The following is a 23,657-nucleotide window of genomic DNA, read 5'->3' as shown; positions in this document are numbered from 1 at the left end:
GTTCAGAGAGCTGGTGACTGGGCCGGGTCGAGTCTCTGGTGGTGTTGGCAGCTCTGCAGCTCCTGACAGAGGGAAGCCGTTCAGAGAGCTGGTGACTGGGGCGGGTGGAGTCTCTGGTGGTGTTGGCAGCTCTGCTGAGGTCGCGTGAACTGGGGATGTCCTCCAGAGAGGGCAGTGTCTACAGCTTGTGTACCACACCCAGGTGCAGTATGTGAGCAGGCTCTCGATGGTGGCCTGGTAGAAGGCTTCTGTCCTGTATCATCCCTGTATGGCAGTCTCAGGAAGGGGAGTCTCTGTTGTGCTATTTTATGGTAGCGGTAGTGTTTGCTGATGAGAAATGAGCACTATCAGGAATGTAAAAGACAGCACTCTTTCCACGTGTGCCCCATTGATGCCGAGCGGGGTCAGGTCTCTGTTACGCTTCCTCCTGAAGTCCAATATGAGTTATTTGGTTTAGTTAGAGTTCAAGTTCAGGTTGTTCACTGTACCACCACTCACACAGTTTCTGTATGCTGACTCCTCCCTGTTGGACGAGTGGACTGGTGGTCAGTCGTGTGTGTGTAGGGGGAGTAGAGGAGTGAGGTGCTGGAGGAGACGTGGGAGCCGAGTCTAACCCTCTGCAGGTGATAAGTGGGAGTCTTGAGGTGCAGATGTGGGTGGAGAGTCGAAATCAAGCAGTCTAGTATCATTATGAGTAACAGCAAATTTGAAGTCACAGAGAAAAATACTTTTTTACTCCCACAAACACGTTACCCCTTCTGAAATTCTTCATTGCATGTGTACAAATTTTATTCACGAATCACAAATGAAGAAACTCATGTAGCAACAATGGGTAGAAAACAACCACCAACTAATCTTCTTCCAGAAAATTAATTCAAACTTTCCACTTCCTGCCGAACAAAGGGGAAAATTTGTTCAGAACGTCTCATGATCCTCATCCATCTGGTCATCCGGCATCACCGGTCTGACTAATTAAAAGAGCCCCCAACACTAACGAAATAATGAATGGACAATGCTAGATTTGTTGCCAAAATACTGATTGGTTAAGAGAAAGACAGAGACCAAGGTCTCACACAAGAGTCCTCACATTCCAGATTCAAATTACCCAACCCAGAGCCATGAATCATTCACAGTCTCCAGAAAGTCTGCTAACCAAAGACTTTTATTGGTTAACTGAAGGAAGAACTGTCAACGTTTGATAGTTTTGCAAGACGGATCAGTTCAGAAGATGCGACTAATAGACCCCATCTTGGTCCCATGAGAGATGACAAAACCTCTTTTCAGCAGGAACTATCCATGACCTCAGATTGGAATGTCTACACTTTACACACCAAAAAGACTTTACCTATCAAAATCCATAAAACTCATTCAAGAACAATTTTCAATGGACTTATAAACATCAGACATCATTCTATGCGTTTCTACGATATATGTGTCCATTTAATATGCTTTAATCCCATATAATTCATGTAATTGTATAACTATTAGGTGTGTGAATGAAATTGTGTATTGTTTCATATCAATGCTATCTTACGAACACAACTAGCAAGATGGCTGGAATTAAATCGGTGTAAAATGTTTCATATTCTGATAATAAGAAATCATGCCTAAACTGTTGCATCTGGTCTCCACTTACAATTAGAGCTAGAGAACCCCAGGGAAGACATGATTTATGACTTTGCAAACAAAGCAGCAGTCAGGACTCCATATTTGTAGGAGTAACAAAACCTTTTTTGTTTTAAAAAGAAAACCCTTTAAAAACCCAGCTCAGAGCGTTAGAACTTGGGCAGAAGTTGGGCAGAGAAGTGAGCAGAACTTGAGCAGAACGGGGGTAGAACCAAGATGAAGAAGAGCAGACGATGGTTATAGCCTAACCTTGTAACAGATGACCAGATCAACCCAAATTAAGATCAGATGGGTTAGATTCATTTCCAGTCATCTAGCTCCTTTCCGTATCTCATTTTCTTTCTTTTTTTAGTGTTATTTTTCTTTTCCGATTGAAAGTCTCGGTTTTAAGTTAAGTTTTGCTGCAAAGTTTCGGTCCACGATTCACGGCTGCAACGCACCGCTTTCAACTTCAAAGACTTTCCAACCATCCGCCATCCACGCCACAGACATCTATCCAGGCACGAGGAGACCACAGCCAACGAACGGGAAACCCAAGGGAACCCCCAAAAGCAAAGACGCAAGTACCTCCAGACTAAAACTGAACTGGTGCATTGATATAAATTTAATAACCTGCCTAAAACGACAGAAGGGTTGAATTAATGCTTGATGGTTCGTTCAGGTTATGTCTTCTAACTGCATAGAATCTTGAGATCTCATCATCTCACTCTTCAACTCATTTTTTTTTTTAAACTCTTTCTTTCTCACTCTCTTTCTTCAGCAACCTGTATGAATGTGTGTGTATGCGTGCGCGTGTGTTTGTGTTAGATTTTTTTTTGTGTTAAACTTGTGTTTAGTGTTACTTTATGTGTTAGTATATAATCAATAAAGTATTGTTTGTATGTTAAAGAGATTACTTGTGTTATCTGCTTATAAATTTATTGTCTTGAACTTCGATCAAAGTTACCTATACTTTTACCCTTGATTATTTCTTAATTTATTGTTAGCTGGGGATTATTCTTTCTTGGCCAGGAAGATATTATATTTCCTAGAGTTAATGATTGTTTATGCTTTCTGTTCATTGGACGAACTGATAAAATAGTCATACTATTGATTCTGCTACAGTAAATTCTGAAAATAATTAAGTTATTAATTATTGATCATAATTCGTTATGAATAATAATTAATGATATTTATACGGGCGTATAAACGCTACACTCATACGCTCACATTTTGTTGCTGCAATGAATATGGTGCGAAACACCTTCTTTCTCACACACGTATAATAAATGTGAAATCATGGACAAACCTTTCACGCACTGATCAGCGTGTGGATTCATGCTGTGAGAGTTGCACATGTAGAACATTTTCTCACAATCAGTTATATTTTTCTAACACAAACACAAACTCGTAACGAAATACTAATGACTGCTTGAGTATGCCGCTACGAGTCTCAAATGCTCACAGAAGTTCTGCACGCTCTCACTTCTGTGTCACATATCTCAGTGAAATGTAGAGCAGAGCTGATGTGTGCATCTGTAGAACATATAAACGGTTGGATGTGACAGAATTGTCATTAAGTAAACAAAGATAAAACTGAAGTCATTGTTTTTAGAGCCAACATAGAGCGATTAAACGTCAGCGCTCACCTTCAATCACAAACTACTGTAAGCCAGAAATCTTGGTGTAGTCATGGACAGACCTACATTTTAACAGCCACATTAAGACAATAACAAAGTCAGCTTACTGTCACCTGAAGAAGATATCAAGGGTTAAAAAGCTTGAGTCTCAGCAGGATCTGGGAAAACTTGCCCATGAGTTTATCTTCAGTAAAATAGACTTCTGTATCTGTCTTTTCAGAAATAGATCAGACGCTGATAAGCAGTTAGTTCATCAAACTCAGTGCCTCCTGTTGCAGTTTTCCAGATTACTGGAGCATGGGCGTGGTCTAACCTCAACTGGGCCGGCAGGCGCGGATGAGCTCCTCTGATTGGCCAGAAGGGTTCTCTGATCTCTGAACAGTGCCCGGCCCTGGCTCTCCAGGTGCACACAGCACTTTTGCTCCACATTTCACTGAGATATAAGATGTGAGGAGCGTACAGACCGAGGTTCGATTCCCACTGCGACACATCCACCAGTGTGTCCCTGAGCAAAACACTTAACCCCTAGTTGCTCCAGTGGCGTGTAACTTGTCATTTGTGAGCAAAAGAAACAGCATCTGAGGCTCTTTAGCAGCAGATTTGTGAGAAAATACTCTACAGGTCATTCTTTGCATGAATTCACATACTGATTTGAAGATGTAAAATGTTTGTCCCTGACTTCAAATGTTTTGATACGAGTGTGTGAATGTGTTTTGCTCAACAAAACTTGCACCCCCTGCTGGTGAGGTCGACTAACAGCAGATGGAGAGTATGCTCGGCAATCTACTGCTTTTCCTGCAGTTCCTGGATGTCAACGTAGAATTTTCTGTCGAATTTGAACCACTGAATTTGTGGAAGCGAATTTGCAAAGCGAAATAAAATGGACCCAAAATTGCCTGTTGAATATTATAGGTTGTTTTTTTAAACAGTTTGACTATTTTGGAAGTGAAATATGAATGGTGAATATGGATTATTGAATTTTTTAATAATGAAAATGTGTTTGAAATGTTTTGAATTGAAATATTCACATCTTAAATATTCAACCATGCTGAATTTCAGCCCATAAAAATGCAAGCCCTAAAAACACAATGCATTAAAATGCAAGCAGGGTTAATGCAATGCCTATTTTTTTCAAGTAGTGCAATTCAACAGGCTTTTTATTTCAAAAACATTTGGTATTATTTTACTTCCATATTTTTCAGCAAGATTGAATGGTTTTGAGTGGAGAGCTTCATTTTGACCTGAAAACAGGACGTTTGGGGAATTGGGTGAGAAGTTGTGGATTTGTGTTTAGAGTTTTGAGAAAAAGAGGCATAATTTAAAAACTGTCGAGAAAAACTGTAAAGCTGCATTTAATATTATAGAATACATCTTAGAATATAAACATTACCTGCATAGAAAGTAATTTCAAATAGACCTGTTAACTGAATTAAATTTAATTATACTCCACAATAAATAGTTGGATCTCTGTTAACCACAAAGAAAAGAGTCAAGAGAAGGAAACGCCTTGATATTTAGTTTGAAGTCAAGACTTTACACTTCAAGTAGTGATATTCATGACAGATGGAGACACCAAAAGCTCACAGCAGTAAATAAAGAAAAATGTTATGATTGAAATGGTTAAAGTATTTAGGTCCATATCCTGAATATCCTGAATGTGTGTGACCTTATCAATTAGAAGGATAAAACACCTGAGAAAATACAGTAGGGGTGCAGCGGATCACAAGACTCCTGGTTTGGTCAACACTGCATCTGCATCTGTTTGGTCTTTTTAACAGAAGTATTACTTGCAGTAAAACTGACTCTACTTCACACACAATGTCTAAGCAGAGGCACGACTGCAGCAGGGTTTCACCCTGGTATATCTCAGCTGTGTGGGAAACCTGGCATGTGGGAACACATGAGAGAAGCCGTGGTGCCTTATCTCCACTCAGGAACAGGGCACAGTACAGGAAACCTTCAGGACAAGTGCTAACTAAAGCAATTTGCATCTGATCCGTTCATGTTCATCCCAGTTTTACATACAAATACAACCCAAATACTATTATATAAAAGGCCCTGTGACTTGGGAGTTGGGACTTGTAAGGAGAACATAAGATATCAAAACCTCATGTCAAACATTTCTCTGATAAATATGTAAAGCTTTAAACGGTTTAACAGTTTTTTGTACACATAAATGATAAAAGCCTGTTTGTCAGTCAAATGCAGATATCTATATGTAAAGTACAATGAGATAACTTCTGTTAGGAATTGGAGTTGTAAAATTAAATTTGTACTGTCTTTAATGACACCCAGGCACCAGACGACCTTATCACATTTACATGAAGTGCTAGGATCTCTCTGTGCAACGGCTCTTATGCAAACGAACCTCTGTTAGATGTGTTCTAGTTTAAACTCACAGTTTATATAAAACTATTTCAAATACTTATAATATTGTATAAAATACAATATTACCTGAATTGGTTTCCAAAGTAAACCGTCACACTGTTTCCGAGTTGAAGATTTAAGTCAGCTAGAAAATGTTCCACTGAAAAACCCCAGGCCTAGAGACACAGCTGTTATAAAAACACATAACCTCTGTTATACGTGTTGTAGTGTAAACTCACATTTTACACAAATATTTCTTATAATTAGGGGCCAAGCCCCTAAGGGGCAAGGCACCTATTGTATCTGTTAGTTTTCTTATTATTATTATTCCGTAAATGGAAGTCTATGGCAGCCCTATGAACCGTACATAGGAAAATGATGAAATTTGGCACACTTGTAGTGATGGTAATGAAAAGTAATTGTAGCAATTTTTGTGTCTCTAGGACCAACTCTATAGCGCCACCACTAGTACAAAAATACAACATTGAAATGGTTATAACTTTTGAACCCTTTAATCTAGAGACATGAAACTTAGTACACCTGATTCCTCTCATCATGCTGATTACAATCAATATCTTACATTAAGACTCCACCCATTACAGTAGTAGCCATTTTGAAAAGTACAGTATTAAGTTTTTTCGCTACTCCTCTTTCAAAATTTGACCAAATTTGACAAAAATTTACTCAAATGAACTTTGGACTGAGACGCACAGAAATGACTGAACAGATTTTTTTTATTCAAGTTTGTTCAAAAGTTATGGTGTCACAAAGTTAACGAGGTCGACCCAAAATTGGCTCAGAGGCTGTATCTCAGCCAAAAATTGATCAATCGAAACGAAAATTGGTATGCTTCATCGGAAGTATGCCCTGAGGTTCCATGCCAAAGTTGGTAACAGCGCCACCTACGGGTCATGAGATATGGAAAATTGATATTTTGGCCAATAACTTTTGAACAGTTTGTCAGAAAATCATAAATTTGGTATCTATGGATTCCTTGGGTCATGGTGAATCCATGGATACTGATTTTGCCAGGATTCAATGAACCACTTGTCCGCCATTTTGATTTTTGTCATAAATTGCAATATCTTATTAAGTATTTGACATATCGGCACCAAAATTGGTAAGGATCATCATTAGCATGGCCTGAAGGTACCTGAGAACTTTGAACACAGCGCCACCTACTGTTCCAGAGGTATAAGGTGTTTTGCAAATATGCTTATAACTTTTGAAAACATAGGTTAAAATTGGATTTCTTTATGTCAATACGTTCCTTGGATTATGCAGATTCCGACGATATCTCATTTGTCATTTTCCAACAATGTGACTGTCCGCCATATTGAAGCAAATGGTAAACAGATTTTTCGCTACTCCTCCTTCAAATCTTGCTCAATTTTGCCCAAAGTTTGCTCAGATGATCTTTGGACCAAGCCGCACATAAATGACTGAATAGATTTTTGATATTCACTACCGTTCCCGAGATATTCGTCTCCAAAGTTGACCTAGCCTGTGTTTGTTGCCTTATGCTAGTTAGCTTAGCAGAATAATTGGTTAGCATGCTAACCAGATGCCATTCTTTCTAATGTGGCTCTTCAGCTATCAGGATAACCATAAGCTACATTAGCATTAAGCTAGCTTAGCATGCTAATCTCGTTAACATGATTTTGTGTGCTCATTCATACACTGAAGCCTCTCCTCAGCAGCTGTGTAACTCACGTCCTCTGAGTGGCGCAAGTTGCTAAACCACATGTCACGAGTCCCCAACCATTCCGGTTGTGGGTTCGAATCCTGTGTGGGACAACTTTAAAATTGTGTATAAAGTTGTCATTTAAATTCCTTCTGGCTCTGCACTGCTGTTGGTGCTTAAATGCTCGCTGTGCTTGATGTACATTTACATGTATATTCAATTTGTGCTGTTTTTGTTCTTGCGGCTCTGCACTGCTATAGTAAGAATACTTTGCTTTCAAAACTTTATAAGAAACTTTAATAACCAAAGTATTTTTAGCTACTTTTTGAACCCAGGGAACCATTGGAGGGCTTGGCCCCTTTGAGGCTGCTTGCAGCTTTAATTATATATAATATTGCCTATTATGTATCTAAGAGGGAGATGCCATTTGTCTTGAATTGTTTTTTTTAAACACGCATAAATAAATGTAGCAGGGTTAAAGATTTTGTCGGCTAGAAATTGTTCCAATAAATAACATTTGAATATTTTAAAACCTTCACATTGTATTTTTTTTTTTTTTTTGCAATATAACTTGAAATACTGTTTATTAAAGGAATGGTGCAAAAAATGGTAAATTCTCTTGTTTATTGTTTTATTTAACGTTAGATAAGATTTCAAAATCTTTCATCCCTGTGTGCGTTTCACTGGACCCTTTAGGAGGAAATTAAACCTCAAATAACATTTAATATTTACTGATATTTTAACTCTCATGAAGTCTTTTCTTTCAGAGGTTTGCTCAAAATGTCAAAGGAATCACAATGACCACGACTATCACCATGTACAGTATGTTAGTTGTACAGTTTAGGAGACAATTAAAGGGAAAGTCACCTCAAATTACTTTGTCTTTGTTTAAAATGTGTTTTATTGTGAGACACTTTGTAACTGTGTTATAAAAGGTACTTTATAAAGCGAGTTATTACTATTAATAATTGTTTGGGAGCATAACTTTATCTCTGCATTACAGTATACTCTCACACAAGTTGTGGATGTTAAATACACATTTTATTTGCGCATGTGTTGATGAACCCCTTCTGGAAGAAAGAGTCACTTTGGCTTCTGCTGTTGTGTCGAGGGGAGACATGTCGCATGGTCTAAAAGCAGAGTAACATGGTTTGATGAACTGATGCAGTCATTGGGTTCCTGAATCAAACTCAGGACCAGCAGTTTCAGAAGATGCGTATAGTGTCTTCTACCTCATCACAGATGTGGATGAGTTGATGAAAGTCCTTCCACAGCCCTCCTGTATCAGCCCAGGAGCCGCAGGACAGCACACAGCAGCTGTAGCTGTATGAGTGAGATAACAGATGGACTGGTGATAGCAGTGACTCTAATCAGTCCTAGGGGGCGGGACTGAGCCTTCACCTGTCGGGCACACCTGAGCATATAAGAGGCCTGGATGAAGCCCTGCTCGGTCTGTCCCTGTGTTTGCTGCAGAGAGTCCGACTGCACCTTATATTGCCCGTCTTTCCAGTCGGCTGAGCACCGGACGCAATATTTGGGTAAGTTATGGATATTAGTGGATATAGTTAATGATGTTTCTTTGTTCAATGTTGAATGAGTGCTCTGCTTAAAGGAGAACTCCGGTCAATTTTAACATTGAGCTCATTTTTTTGTAAATTTGGAGTGCTGTCAGTACAGAGAACAACGACAAAAATCGGTGTTGCCTACATCGTGTTATCCTCTTTTTAAAATTTGCACCCTCTTGACTTCAATGGGGCAAGTTTTAAACCTGCTTTTAGCCTCTTAACATCCTTCATGTGTCATTACAAGTGCACCAGTCATGTGAGTGATTCCTTCAGAGTGAACACGAGTGAATCTGACTGCAGTAGATGTGAAAGATATCAATAAAAATTATGTTATTTCAGCCAGCACTCATACCTGTGTTTACATCCTGTTTTCGGTCGAAGTCCACAGTAGTCGATTGTCGAGTTCACGCAGTTAGTTAGTTACCTATGATCACACGCGTGAACTCGACAATCGACTACTGTGGACTTCGACCGAAAACAGGAAATTATGTTTCCTGTGACGTCTGTGTTATACGTCACACGAAGGCTCACTATTGGCCGACGCTGGTCATGTGTGTGATGTGTGTGACTACAACACAGACGCGCTGCGCAGATTTACTACATGAACTAACTCGAGAAGCCTATGGGGGAGTGATCCAGCTCTCAGATTTAATCAAAAAATATCTTAATTTGTGTTCCGAAGATGAACGAAGGTCTTACGGGGTTGGAACAACATGAGGGAGAGTAAACTGACAGAATTTACATTTTTGGGTGAACTAACCCTTTAATAAATAATATCACCACTCTATACGGACATACTGTAAATAACAATTAGTAACAGTAATTAGTGTAAGGGTGATCTGTTCTTGGGATCTCAGATGGGAGCCAGCTCCAGATTGTTCACCTAAAACAGCTGACTCGTGTGGTGCTGGATGGGTCTGAGTCCGACCTCTGGCCCTTTGCCACATCCCACTGCTCTTTGCAACCCAGTGTTTTAAATGAATGCTCTTGATTGGAGGCTATAAAGATAATCAAATCGCTTTTGCAGTGAAATGGTAAAACGGCAGCCCACGTAACTCCATCATGCAAATAGTTTGGGTGAGTATTTGGGTGGTGATTGAGCAGTGGATTAGACACATGCCTTTCGTGTGGGAGACCTGGGCTTGATTCAAGGCGCTTTGGATAAAAGCGTCATCTAAATGAGTAATTATTATTATGAACTAGCGTGTTTGTCATTAAGATAGTTTTACTTTAGTTTTCTCTGTGCGTAACTATAACAGTCTGACTACAGCAGCAGCAGTCAGTGGTTACTGTAAAGCTCTCGGTCCATCAGGAGAGGATCTGAGACCGGAGCAGCCGGAGGACAGCAGAGGGACACCAGATGTTAAGCTGCAGTGATAACTGGAAAGGTGCATCGCTACTGTGATAATAAGAAGTGTTCAATGTTTTGCAGAATGATGACAGGTGGGATAAAGAGCCGGAGGACACCGAGTCTCCTGATCCTCCTCAGCCTCCTCAGCCTCACTGAACTATTGGGTAAGAAATATTTTACATTTTAACACGTTCAGGCTCTCTTCTACATCTTTAAAGTTTCAGTAATATTTGATTTGGCAACTCCAGCGGTTACCGCGGTAATAAGGTGAATAAACAGCTTGACACAAGACACAATGTGTGAAATCAATAGTGTATTACAGTTTTTCTCAGTGGCTCTGGTACATTTCATTAATCACCCTTAACACTAAGAGGGTTTCTCAAACCAATGTGTTCAAACAGCAGCAAACAGGGGATTATCTGCTAAAGCCCAAAGTCTTCTCTCAGAGTAAAGCTTTGTGTCAGTGAACACGTGTCTCTGGTCTATCAGTCGATGTGTTCAACATGCTGTCAGTAACAGTGTTTTCTGATGTAAAGTATGACTGAGGCTTGAACCCCTAATGATTGAATATGCACGAGGCTGCATCTTTCTGCACGAGGCATATGAGTTTCCACAGAACACAGTTACACATTACCATAGGTGTCGTTTACACTGGGGATGATGGGCCATGCCCCCCCCCCCCCACTCTCTGGAAGCATTCGGTAAAAGTTTTCTGACAGTTAGCTTGCAACAAGAAATGTTTAATAACAAATAAACATGATATGAGAAAGGTTTACTTGCACAGTAAGAAAACATGAAATGAAAAGTAGCTTAGGCTAAAAAAAAACAAGCTACTGATTACTGTATTATCTTGTATTATTATTATAATTGATCATATTTATATGTTCTGATTTGTCACTGGCCACATGAATTTGTTTCCCTTCATATAAATAAAGACATTTCCACCATAAATTGGTGCAGTAAATGTCTCCAGAATGCAGGAAATTAAGATTTTTAATGCTCAAAGAACCCCCGGACTCCCCAGTCGAATAGCCTATTTCCTCTATGAATATTTCTGTTCTTGTTCTTGTCACTCGTGTTTCGTCACACCCCTAATATGAGCCCCTAAATGTCCCCACCACTTTTCAACACAAAGTGACGCCCTTGCACATTAATGTATTTGGGAGATTGATTGCAAGAGATTAGACAATGATTCACATTTGTGTCTTGAACTGTGGAGAAACTGTAAAGAAAAAGAAAAGACTGTTGTACAGCAGATCATCACAGATCGGTCCTGTCTGTCGGGCCACAGATCCTCATCCAGATCATCACAGATATCAGTTCAGGACACATTTACAAAAATAAAGTCTAACAGACATGTGGAAAAAATAGGCTGACAGACTGTGACAACCCTTTAGCGTGTAGAGACTTGTGCAAACGAATGCCTTGATGTTTTGGGGGGGTCAGACTATTCACCAGAGAACCAGTAATAACACATCGTGATCAACAGCAGACAGTTGTTCATAATCATCTGCATGAATGTGTCAAATTACAATATCTTGAGAAGAGAAATTGCTTTTATGAAGTGACCAGATGATGAGGAGGTTGAACAAGTCGAGTTTATTTTAGAGTTTCACTTCTGATCTGAGAAATGTACCAAAGCCACTGAGAAGAACTGTAATGACTGAGGCCCAGACCAAGTGTTAGGGTAACCTAACCCTAACCCTAACCCTAACCTAGCCTAGCCTAACCCTAACCTAACCCTAAGACAGACATTTTAATAAATGATGGCCAATAAGCATGAGGAACACCTACATACAAGTATGACATGTTTGTTTCAGAGGTGAAAGATGAGTGGCAGGCGCTCCGCCCCGACACCGCTGGCCTGCACCGCCTCAGAGGACTGTCTGAACACATGCTTCATGAAGGACTCAAGAACCCGTCAGACCAAAGGTATCTGGAGAAACGTCTCAGGAACGCCTTGATGGAACTTCATTTCCTTTGGCACAAAAGTCCACTTAGACTCAAGGATGAATTATGGGATGACATTTTATATGCAAAAGGTCAAAGGTTAACTTTAACTTTGGGGTTTAATGTGTCCAGGTTTTAGATCTTGTAGCTTATTTGCAGCAACATCCATATTTGAAGCAGTGAAGGTTGGCTTGTGGTCGAGCACGGCCCTGCATTCTGACATAATTCTTACTAATGTAATTTGCTTTAGTCATAAGGTGCTACAAGCAGACAAACATACAGTCGACATAAATAAATGGATGGGGGGGGGGGGGTGGACTAATTGGGTTTAAGTCCTGAATGTTTTGTCAAAAGCCCCGAATCTTTTAGTTTTTTAAAAATAACTTCAACTTTCAATGGCAAAAAATGAAACAAAAGCTCTATTACCATGCATGGTGGCGGATGGTAATGCATCGCACATCACTCAGCTTGTTTGCCAACTGCCAATAATGATTATGATCATGATTATTTCTGGGGATTTTAACCACTTCACATTGGACTCTTCACTGTCTGCTTTCTGTCAGTATGTTGACTGTCCCACCAGAGGTAACAGAACTATTGATTTACTGTATGCTAATGTTAAAGGGGGGTGAAATGCTATTTCATGCATACTGAGTTGTTTACACTGTTAAAGAGTTGGATTCCCATGCTAAATATGGACAAAGTTTCAAAAATTAAGTTGTACGTTTGATGGAGTATTTCAGTGCCAAAAATACTCCTTCCGGTTTGTCACAAGTTTCGGAAAGTTTTTTCGAGTATGGGCATGTGTGACGTCAGATGGAGCGGAATTTCCTTATATGGGTCCTAATTCTCCCGGAAGGGCGCGCGCGCACCCGTAGACCAGAGCGAGAGAGCGAAACCATCAATGCGCTGTGCTCGCTGCAGTCACAGGACTTTATTTGTTCCCTGCATTTCGACGATGATTGTTTTATAAAAAAGGCCCAGTTCGACGCCGGATTTGCAGATCTTCTAATGCTTAAGGATGGAGCAGTCCCAACGATAAAGGTTAACGGTCGTGCGTTGGAACCGTGAGTAAAACTGCTTCAAATGCCTGTGTGTTGTTAGCTATCGGCGCATAAGCACAGCCCACACGGCACGCCTCCAGCCGCTCGGTTTTTTCCGGAAAGACTCGGAACAGTCTATCTTTCTTTTATGAATATAATAAAACTAAAGACTTTTTAGAGCTATAAAGGATGCAATACTACTCTATAGGTACTCAAGATTAACATGAGATTGACTGAAACTGAGTGTTTCACCCCCCCTTTAAGGATGCATACACTGTCCTTTCTCTACCGCCATTGGGGAGATGAGATCACAATCTTGTTCTGCTCCAGCCTCACTATAAGCCCAAAGTTGTAAGACAACCCATTACCACACGGTCTTTCAGGAAGTGGTCTCCGGGGGCGGAGGAAGCCCTGCGGGACTGTTTCCAGTGTACTGACTGGGAAATGCTGCAGGAGGCGTATGGGGAGGACATTGAGGGTATCACTAACGGCACAACTGACTACATGAACTTCTGTATGGACATTGTTGTTCCCATTAGAACTGTACGCTGCTTTGCTAACAACAAACCCTGGATCACAAGCAACATCAAAGACCTCCTCAACCAGAAGAAGAGGGCTTTTATGATTGGTGACCAGAAACAGTTAATACGCATACAAAGGGAGCTCAAGTTCCAGCTGAAAGAAGCTAAAAATGTGTATAGAAGAAAAATGGAGCAGAAGTTGCAGCAAAACAGTATGAGGGAGGTGTGGGAGGGCATGAAGACCATCACAGGTATTAGCTTGAAGCGTGGGAGCCGTGTGGAAGGGGATGTGGAGAGGGCCTACCAGTTTAATAACTTCTTTAATAGGTTTGATTGCCCTGTCCACCCTGATGCTGCTGCTACTGGGGCCTGTACTGTTGCCATTCCCGCATTGTATTCCCCTACCCCCTGCAGTAACACTAACAGCACTGGATGCGAGATTAATATCCCACTTCCATTACCCATCATTACAGCAGCCCAGATGAGTGGGGAATTGAGAAGGCTCCGTCCCAGTAAAGCGGCTGGCCCAGACAAAGTAAGTCCGAAACTGCTTAAAAGCTGTGCCATAGAGCTTGGCGACCCTTTACAGTATATCTTCAATATGAGTCTACGTTTAGGGAAGGTTCCTGAGATGTGGAAGACGTCCTGTATTGTGCCTGTACCGAAAAGGCCAAACCCTGAGGAGCCGAATGATTTTAGGCCAGTTGCCCTGACATCGCATGTCACGAAGACCATGGAGCGGCTGCTGTTACACCACCTCAGACCACAGGTCAGCCACGCGGTTGACCCTCTGCAGTTTGCGTATCAAGAGAGGGTGGGGGTGGATGACGCCATCCTCTATCTTCTACATCGGTCCTTTTCGTACCTGGATGGGGTGGTAGCGCTGTGAGAATCATGTTTTTCAATTTCTCCAGCGCATTTAATACCATCCAGCCCCCTCTGCTGAAGGACAAACTGACGGGGATGGGTGTGGACCTAAAACTAATAACGTGGATTTCAGACTACCTTACTGAGATATCACAGTATGTTCGACTGGGGGACTGCATCTCTGGGACCGTAGTCAGCAGCACAGGAGCACCACAGGCGACAGTGCTCTCCCCGGTCTTGTTCACCTTGTACACCTCCGATTTTAAGTACAACTCGGATTAAGAATGGAGATGAGGGTGAGTATCGGACCCTGATTAAGGACTTTGTGAGTTGGTGTAGCTATAACCAACTGCAGCTTAACACTACAAAAACAAAGGAGATGGTGGTCGACTTCCGGAGACCAAGGCCCCAACTGCAGCCTGTGCTTATTGAAGGGGACCGTGTTGAGGTGGTCCAAACCTACAAATACCTAGGCCTGCAGCTGGACGACAGACTGGACTGGTCCAAAAACATAGATGCCCTATACAGGAAGGGACAGAGTTGACTCTACTTCCTGAGAAGGCTAGGGTCCTTCAATATCTGTAAGAAGCTGCTGCAGATGTTCTATCAGACGGTCATCGCTAGTGTCCTTTTTTATGCTGTGGTATGTTGGGGGAGCGGCATTAAAAAAGGGATGCTACGTGGCTGGATAAGCTGGTGAAGAAGGCTGGTTCTGTGGTGGGTGTGAAACTTGACTCTGTAACATCTGTAGCAAAGAGAAGGACCCTTAGCAAGCTTCTTTCCATCTTGGACAATGTCCAACACCCACTGCACAAGATCATCATCAGACAGAAGAGCACCTTCAGCGACAGGATGCTCTCTCTGTCCTGTTCCACTGACAGACTGAGGAAGTCGTTTGTCCCTCAGGCGATCCGGCTTTTTAATTTATCCCTGTGAACAGGGTGTAATTTAATTTAATTTAACTTAATTTAATTGTATTTATTAATTCGGCAGCTTGTCTGTCTTGTTTGTTTTTTAGCTGTTGCTACTGGAAACTTGAATTTCCCTAGTGGATGAATAAAGTATCTATCTATCTATCTATCTATCTATCTTTCTAATAAAAACTAACAAAGAAGAATATAAATCTTCTTCTTCGTTGTTGTCATCAGGGGCTGCCGGGCTTCACCGGCGTCGTAGCGAGCTTACTGGCTAACCGGCTGAAGTTAATATGCACATAACAAAGTTTTTTATATTGTTTTTTCTACGGAACACTAACAGTAACTCGTAAAACCGAAACACATTTACTGTGCACTGCAGCATTTGCTGTTTGCTAGTAGAGCAGCCTAAATTATTATGGCATGGATTCTGGTGTAGCAAATTTGTCAGCTAAGCACAAACTAAACAGAACTGAACTCTTAAGATTAGTAAATATGTTTACACCAAATTCCAATTTTACCTATGTTGGCTAACTTAAAAATAGTCAGATAATGGTTGCCAGGGGTGAAAATGAGTCATCCTTAACATTTTTGGTGTTTTGGATTCACTACAGCTGGAGAACAGTTAAATACAAAATAGGTTGTAGGCTCTATAGGGGTGATTTTCTTTTTTACTGAGTAACTATCATCATTTTCCCAGATAGTGTATAGATTTTTAGGCATTCTATTATCTCAAACAGCCTGAAAAATAGTGCATTTAGCTGACGTAAATAGGTAAAAAATCTCCCCGGGGGAGTATACCCTGGACCCCCCTAGCCCCTGGCTTGGTCTAAGCCCCGAATGTTTACATCGTCTGGCTCCGCCCCTGCCATCAGAGTCCTGTTTTCTTGTTTTTTCTGAACAGGTATCCACAGGTATCTTTCATCAGGGAGCAGCAGAAACAGTCCAGAAACAGGGTGCGTTCCCGTGAGACTGTCACGTTTGTGCACACACGCCCGCTGCCGAAGTTGGATTGTCTTGAACTTTTTGTACACGACGCGCAGCACAAATCACTGGAGGAGAGACTGATCCTCGCTGTTTGTGAGTTTCCAGAATCAAAATAGTTATCAGGACATCAACAGGAAGGGAATTCACATGGCAGAGCATCCCCGCTAAACTAAACACAGGCCTTGGTTACTATCCACAGAGCGCCTGCCGTTCACTCGCGGAGCGCTGTCTCCCTTCCCCTGAGAGAGCCTGCCGAAGCCTCCCTCCACTGCTGTTTCAGGAGGCTTATCTGCTGGCTGACCAACATCCCACCCCTCCTGTGACCCATGGGTTGACTGTAGGCCTGTGTGTATTAACATATACTTTGTGTCACTTTTGGTTGATTTATGACCCCTTTGATTGATTTATGACCCTTGTCACAAGTGATTGACAGGGAATCCATGTGTCACTGTTACATCCAGCGATTGTCTGTATTTCTCCTGTTCTGTATTTCCGTGTCTTGTTGTTATCCTAGGTCAGTTCCTGTGCTTAATTGATGGGGTGTGCCGGCGCGCGAGGCGTGTCCCAGCTGATGGCATAAAGAGGGCTTGGTTGTGGCGCGTCGGGCGGGGAGAGAGCGGGAGAGAGCGGCTTTGCTTTGTGTTTGAATTGTTGCTTTAAGTTGATCCTTGGTTATGTAAATTTTTGAGTTAACAAATAAATCCTTAGACATTTGTTTGCCGAACTTTCTCCTGCCTCTTTTGTTACTATTTGAGAGCCAGTAGTAACAAAGTGGGGGCTCGTCTAAAAACAATTTTGCCTATAATCTATTGTAATCGGAGGCTGATGGGACGCTCGCTCGCGTGTCTCCGTTATTAAATCTGGCGTTGTTGTTTTTTTGGGCGATTGCAAGTAATGTGAACAGAGGAAAAAGCTGTGCGGTCGGACAGTAGGATAAACCTAAACGTTATATATTGTGCCTTGTGCGTTTCTGGGACTAATATGAGTGTTTGTTGTCTTGTTGGAGCCAGGACAATAGATTTTCTATTGTAATCAGAGACTACACGGGAATGTTGGACATGGAGGGTAAGTTCAGCGATATGTATTTAATCAATTAGCCATAACCTTTCTTTTTGTGCTTACATTGTAGGTTGCGTGTTTTTGGGTCGTGTGGTTTTTTGTTTTTGAACAGGTCTGTGGCTAGAGCATTGGTCTCGGGGGCACTACCGAGGAATTGGGACTACTAGATTACTAGACCTGGAAACTTCACATATAGAACTGAACACAACTTAAATCATCCCTGAGGAAGGTGACAGTAAGATTACTAGACCTGGAAACTTCACATATAGAACTGAACACAACTTAAATCATCCCTGAGGAAGGTAACAGTAAGATTACTAGACCTGGAAACTTCACATATAGAACTGAACACAACTTAAATCATCCCTGAGGAAGGTGACAGTAAGATTACTAGACCTGGAAACTTCAAATATAGAACTGAACACAACTTAAATCATCCCTGAGGAAGGTGACAGTAAGATTACTAGACCTGGAAACTTCACATATAGACCTGAACACATCTTAAATCATCCCTGAGGAAGGTGACAGTAAGATTACTAGACCTGGTAACTTCAAATATAGAACTGAACACAACTTAAATCATCCCTGAGGAAGGTGACAGTAAGATTACTAGACCTGGAAACTTCAAATATAGAACTGAACACAACTTAAATCATCCCTGAGGAAGGTGACAGTAAGATTACTAGACCTGGAAACTTCAAATATAGAACTGAACACACCTTAAATCATCCCTGAGGAAGGTGACAGTAAGATTACTAGACCTGGAAACTTCAAATATAGAACTGAACACAACTTAAATCATCCCTGAGGAAGGTGACAGTAAGATTACTAGACCTGGAAACTTCACATATAGAACTGAACACAACTTAAATCATCCCTGAGGAAGGTAACAGTAAGATTACTAGACCTGGAAACTTCAAATATAGAACTGAACACAACTTAAATCATCCCTGAGGAAGGTGACAGTAAGATTACTAGACCTGGAAACTTCAAATATAGAACTGAACACAACTTAAATCATCCCTGAGGAAGGTAACAGTAAGATTACTAGACCTGGAAACTTCAAATATAGAACTGAACACAACTTAAATCATCCCTGAGGAAGGTGACAGTAAGATTACTAGACCTGGAAACTTCAAATATAGAACTGAACACAACTTAAATCATCCCTGAGGAAGGTGACAGTAAGATTACTAGACCTGGAACTTCCTGCTCAGCTACTGTTCGGACGCTCTTGCTTACTGCTCCGCGCTTTGCTCTATCGCTTTTACATTTTATCTCCTATATTTTATATTTTATTTCCTTTTATCACCTAATTTTAACTTCAGCAAACAGCACAGTGCTCAGACAACAAAGTTTGGATTACTACAAAAACGCAGAATTCTTTTACCCGACCAGCATACATTCCGGGAAAGGAAAACACAACTGCCTACATTCATACGGATAAGAGAAAATGCCTCTTCAGGTTCAAGAATCTACTTGCTACACTAACTGCCACAGACTTTTACAAAGGATTGCAGTTCTCGAAACAAAGTTACTTACGGGACCACCAAACCAGACGGAGCACACAACAGAGCTTCGTCATGGACACCCTCAGCATACCGGTGAGTCCCATGAAACTAGTGCTCCTCGACAGGTAGAGAAACAAGCCGATCGACTTACTAATCGATGGCACAAACAGGGAGCTAGACCCAAAGGCACTCGAGACATCAGATTGTCACGAGCATCACATATTGCCGCAGTAGCATCCTCTACCCCAGATACAGCTCTGACAAGGATTGCAAACATTGGTCTTCTACCACCGCCTATACATCTTGAGAACAGATTTGAAGTACTAATGAATGTAAATGAGGAATCCCCAAATGTGATGAATGTGATCGAACACAGACTGAATGGGCCAGTAGCTAACACTGATGCTAACTGGCGCTCAAGGTCGAGCAGACAGCGGCACTCAGCTCAGAGCGCAGCCGAGCCCAGGACTCTGATAGTGGGGGACTCCATAATCAGAAACATTAGCAGCAGGGACACAACTATGTGCTGCCTTCCACAAGCAACAACTTCTGATATAAACAGGGAACTTCAGAACATTCTGATGAAACATAAGACTGCAAATCGACTCATCATTCATGTGGGGAAGAATGATATTCATAAAGAGCAGTCAGAACTCCTTAAGAAGGATTTCAATGAACTTTTTGAAACACTTAAAAGACTGAAAGTTCAAACATTCATCAGTGGACCTCTCCCAGCAAGAGGAACAAACAGGTTTTCACGGTTGCTTGGGCTAAATACATGGCTGCAAAAAACCTGCAATATAAAAGGAGTAAACTTCATTGACAATTTCAATCTTTTCTGGAGTCAGAGACAACTTTTTCATCGGGATGGCCATCACCCAAACAAACTTGGTTCAAGAGTGTTAAAGGACAACTTCTACTTCTCCCTCAATCATCCTTCTGCAGTTTGTGCCAATCCACTCAATCTGAACGGCACACACACACATGGACACAGTATGAATGACCACGGGACTTCACTTCAGCAGCAAAATGGACATGCGGTTGACATATCACACAAGGACAATGATAGCACCACTCCGCCACAACAACCTCTGCTCACGGACACAATCTCAGCTGAGCCCTGCCCACAGAGAAACACATCAGAACTGCTTGAAGATTCAACACCCAAGGACAACTTCCTGGAAAACAGCCAGGGAAGCCAGGACAGCATATCACAACCTCCTATAACACCAGAGCAACAACACCTTTCACCAGACACGCTATCCCTCTCTCCAGCATCGCCACTACTGTGTTTCTCACAGAAAATGGAAGAACTGGTGTATGCTGGAACCAGACTATCCCACTCTTTTGCAAGCCCCCAGATACCAACCAAAAAACGACAGGCACCATTACCACCCGCACCAAAGCCTGCGGGCCTAGCTCGCCCTCCCCCTCCTGTGAGAGCTCTTCGGCCTCTACCACAACGCCAGGGCCCACACCCTCCTCCATCTGCTCGAGGTGAACCAAAAACAACTGATACCAGCTCTCAGTGATGTGTTTTGGGTCCCCGCTCTGATAACAGTAACTTTCTCAAATGTTTACAGAACAAGCGGGAACCCAGTGTGCCTGTATCTTTCTCTATTGCTGTTCTATTACAAGATAGAAAATCTAAGGCTTTCAATAGCCGTGCAGCAAACCTAACTAATCTGGTGCCTATTACACGTCAAAGTAAGATTGATGTGGGGACAAAAAGTAAGACTGTTAAGTTAGCACTTTTAAACATTCGTTCACTTAAAAATAAATCACTTCTAGTCAACGATTTAATAACCACAAACAACCTGGATTTTATGCTTCTAAATGAAACCTGGCTAGAAGACAGCTACAGTGCAACAATCCTCAATGAAGCAGCCCCCCCTAACTTTACTTTTATGAGTGTCTGCAGAGCTGTCAAGAGAGGTGGGGGTCTAGCTGCTCTTTTTAAAGATATCTATCAATGTAAGCAAATATCATTTAGGAATTACCCTTCTTTCGAATATCTGGGTATTGTGTTGAAAGGTGCTCCACGCATTTTACTTATCATTATTTACAGGCCTCCAAAATACTCTCCAGCCTTTGCTGAGGACTTTACAGAACTGTTATCAACAATTACCTCAGAGTTTGACTGTTTTGCCATTGCAGGAGATTTTAACATTCACATAGATAATGCAGAAAACAATATGGCAAAAGAAATCAAAACTGTTTTAAAAACTTTTGATCTGACTCAGCATGTACATGGACCCACACACAATCGTGGACACACTCTAGATTTACTTATCAGTAAGGGTCTAAACATTTCATCGATTGTTATTAAGGATGTAGCACTGTCTGATCATTTCTGTATTTTCTTTGATATATTGATCTCTCCTGCCACTGAAGCTAGATCTGTGTCTGTCAAGAAGAGATGCTTAAATGAGAACACTAGTGTACTATTTATGAAGGCTATATCCTTAACACCAAGCATATCTGCAGACTCTGTTGATTTTCTCCTTGATTCTTTTAACTCAAAAGTTAAAAGTGTAATTGATGATATTGCTCCTGTTAAAGTCAGGAAGAAGAGTGGCAGACAAAAAGCACCTTGGAGAAACTCAACAGCAGTGCAAAATATGAAAAGACAATGCAGAAAAGCAGAGCGCATGTGGCGGAAGACAAAACTTGTAGTCCATTATAACATCTACAAAGACAGCCTTCATGCTTTCAATATGGAACTAGGCAAAGCTAGACAGACTTTCTTCTCAAATATTATAAACAGCAATTTAAACAACACACGCACTCTTTTTGCTACTGTAGAGAGACTGACAAACCCTCCAAGCCAGATTCCCAGTGAAATGCTCTCAGAGAACAAGTGCAGTGAGTTTGCTTCTTTCTTCTCTGAGAAAATCAATAATATCAGAAAGGTGATCAGCACATCCTTGAGTTGCACTGGGGTCAGACAGATCAAACCACCCGAGAAAGTAGTTACTATGTCTGATTTCAAAGAAATTGATGGCAAAATTTTGGAAGAAACTGTACAGCACCTTAAAACATCAACATGCGCTCTTGACACACTCCCCACATCATTTTTCTAAAGTGTGTTAAACAGTTTAGAAGCAGATCTCCTAGAAGTGGTAAATGTCTCACTTCGCTCTGGGAGTTTTCCAAACTCCCTGAAAACTGCAGTTGTCAAGCCCCTCCTGAAAAAGAGCAATCTGGATAAGACCATATTAAGCAACTATAGACCGATCTCAAATCTTCCTTTCATAGGCAAGATCATTGAAAAAGTTGTCTTCAATCAGCTGAACAAATTCTTGAGCTTGAATGGATCCTTTGACAATTTTCAGTCTGGTTTCCGACCGCACCACAGCACAGAGACAGCGCTCATAAAGATAATAAACGATATTCGCTTAAATACTGATTCAGGCAAATTATCAGTGCTGGTACTACTTGACCTTAGTGCTGCATTTGACACTGTCGATCATAACATACTTCTTGACAGGCTGGAAAACTGGGTGGGGCTTACTGGGATAGTCCTAAAATGGTTCAGGTCATACTTAGATGGGAGAGGTTATTATGTGAGTATAGGTGACCATAAGTCTGAGTGGACATCCATGACATGCGGAGTCCCTCAAGGCTCAATTCTTGCGCCACTCCTGTTCAACCTGTATATGCTCCCAATGAGCCAAATAATGAGAAAGAACCAAATTGCTTACCACAGCTATGCAGACGACACACAGCTCTACTTAGCCCTATCGCCCTAACGATTACAGCCCCATTGACTCCCTGTGCCAATGCATTGATGAAGTCAACAGTTGGATGTGTCAAAACTTTCTTCAGTTAAACAAAGACAAAACTGAAGTCATTGCGTTCGGAAACAAAGATGAAGTTCTCAAGGTGAACGCATACCTTCACTCTAGGGGTCAAACAACTAAACATCAAGTCAGGAATCTCGGTGTGTCCCTAGAGTCAGACCTTAGTTTCAGTAGTCATGTCAAAGCAATAACTAAATCAGCATACTATCATCTGAAAAATATTGCAAGAATTAGATGCTTTGTTTCCAGACAAGACTTAGAGAAACTTGTGCATGCTTTCATCACCAGCAGGGTGGATTATTGTAATGGACTCCTCACTGGCCTTCCCAAAAAGACCATAAGACAGTTGCAGCTCATACAGAACGCTGCCGCCAGGATTCTGAGCAGAACCAGAAAATATGAACACATCACACCAGTCCTCAGGTCTTTACACTGGCTCCCAGTTAGATTTAGGATTGATTTTAAAGTATTATTACTGGTATATAAATCATTCAATGGCCTAGGACCTCAATACATTGCAGATATGCTCACTGAATATAAACCCAACAGATCACTCAGATCACTAGGATCATATCAGCGAGTCCGCTTTTAGCTATTATGCCAGCCACAGCTGGAACCAGCTTCCAGAGGAGATCAGATGTGCTCCTACAATAGTCACATTCAAATCCAGACTCAAAACACTTCTGTTTAGCTATGCATTTACTGAATGAGCACTGTGCCACTGTTCGTCCGACTGTTTGTACTGTATTTTATTTTATTTTTCTAAACTGTTTTAATTATTCTTATTTCT

The 23,657-nt window shown here is 41.3% G+C and overlaps 1 protein-coding gene across 1 annotated transcript; it reads left to right on the top strand.

Annotated features, from left to right (window-relative positions):
- The first annotated feature begins 8,748 nt into the window (after window positions 1–8,748).
- LOC307162017 (uncharacterized protein) lies at window positions 8,749–17,215 on the top strand. Its single transcript, XM_079877059.1, has 4 exons — window positions 8,749–8,834; window positions 10,294–10,376; window positions 12,033–12,144; window positions 16,412–17,215. The coding sequence occupies exons 2-4, from the start codon at window positions 10,295–10,297 to the stop codon at window positions 16,608–16,610; spliced, it is 393 nt and encodes a 130-aa protein (XP_079733185.1). The 5' UTR covers window positions 8,749–8,834; window position 10,294; the 3' UTR covers window positions 16,611–17,215.
- The last annotated feature ends 6,442 nt before the right edge of the window (window positions 17,216–23,657 follow it).

This window comes from Squalius cephalus, assembly GCF_949319135.1.
Source record: "Squalius cephalus genome assembly, chromosome: 1".
Lineage (NCBI taxonomy): Eukaryota > Metazoa > Chordata > Actinopteri > Cypriniformes > Leuciscidae > Squalius > Squalius cephalus.
This window is presented reverse-complemented; position numbering and strand designations above follow the sequence as displayed.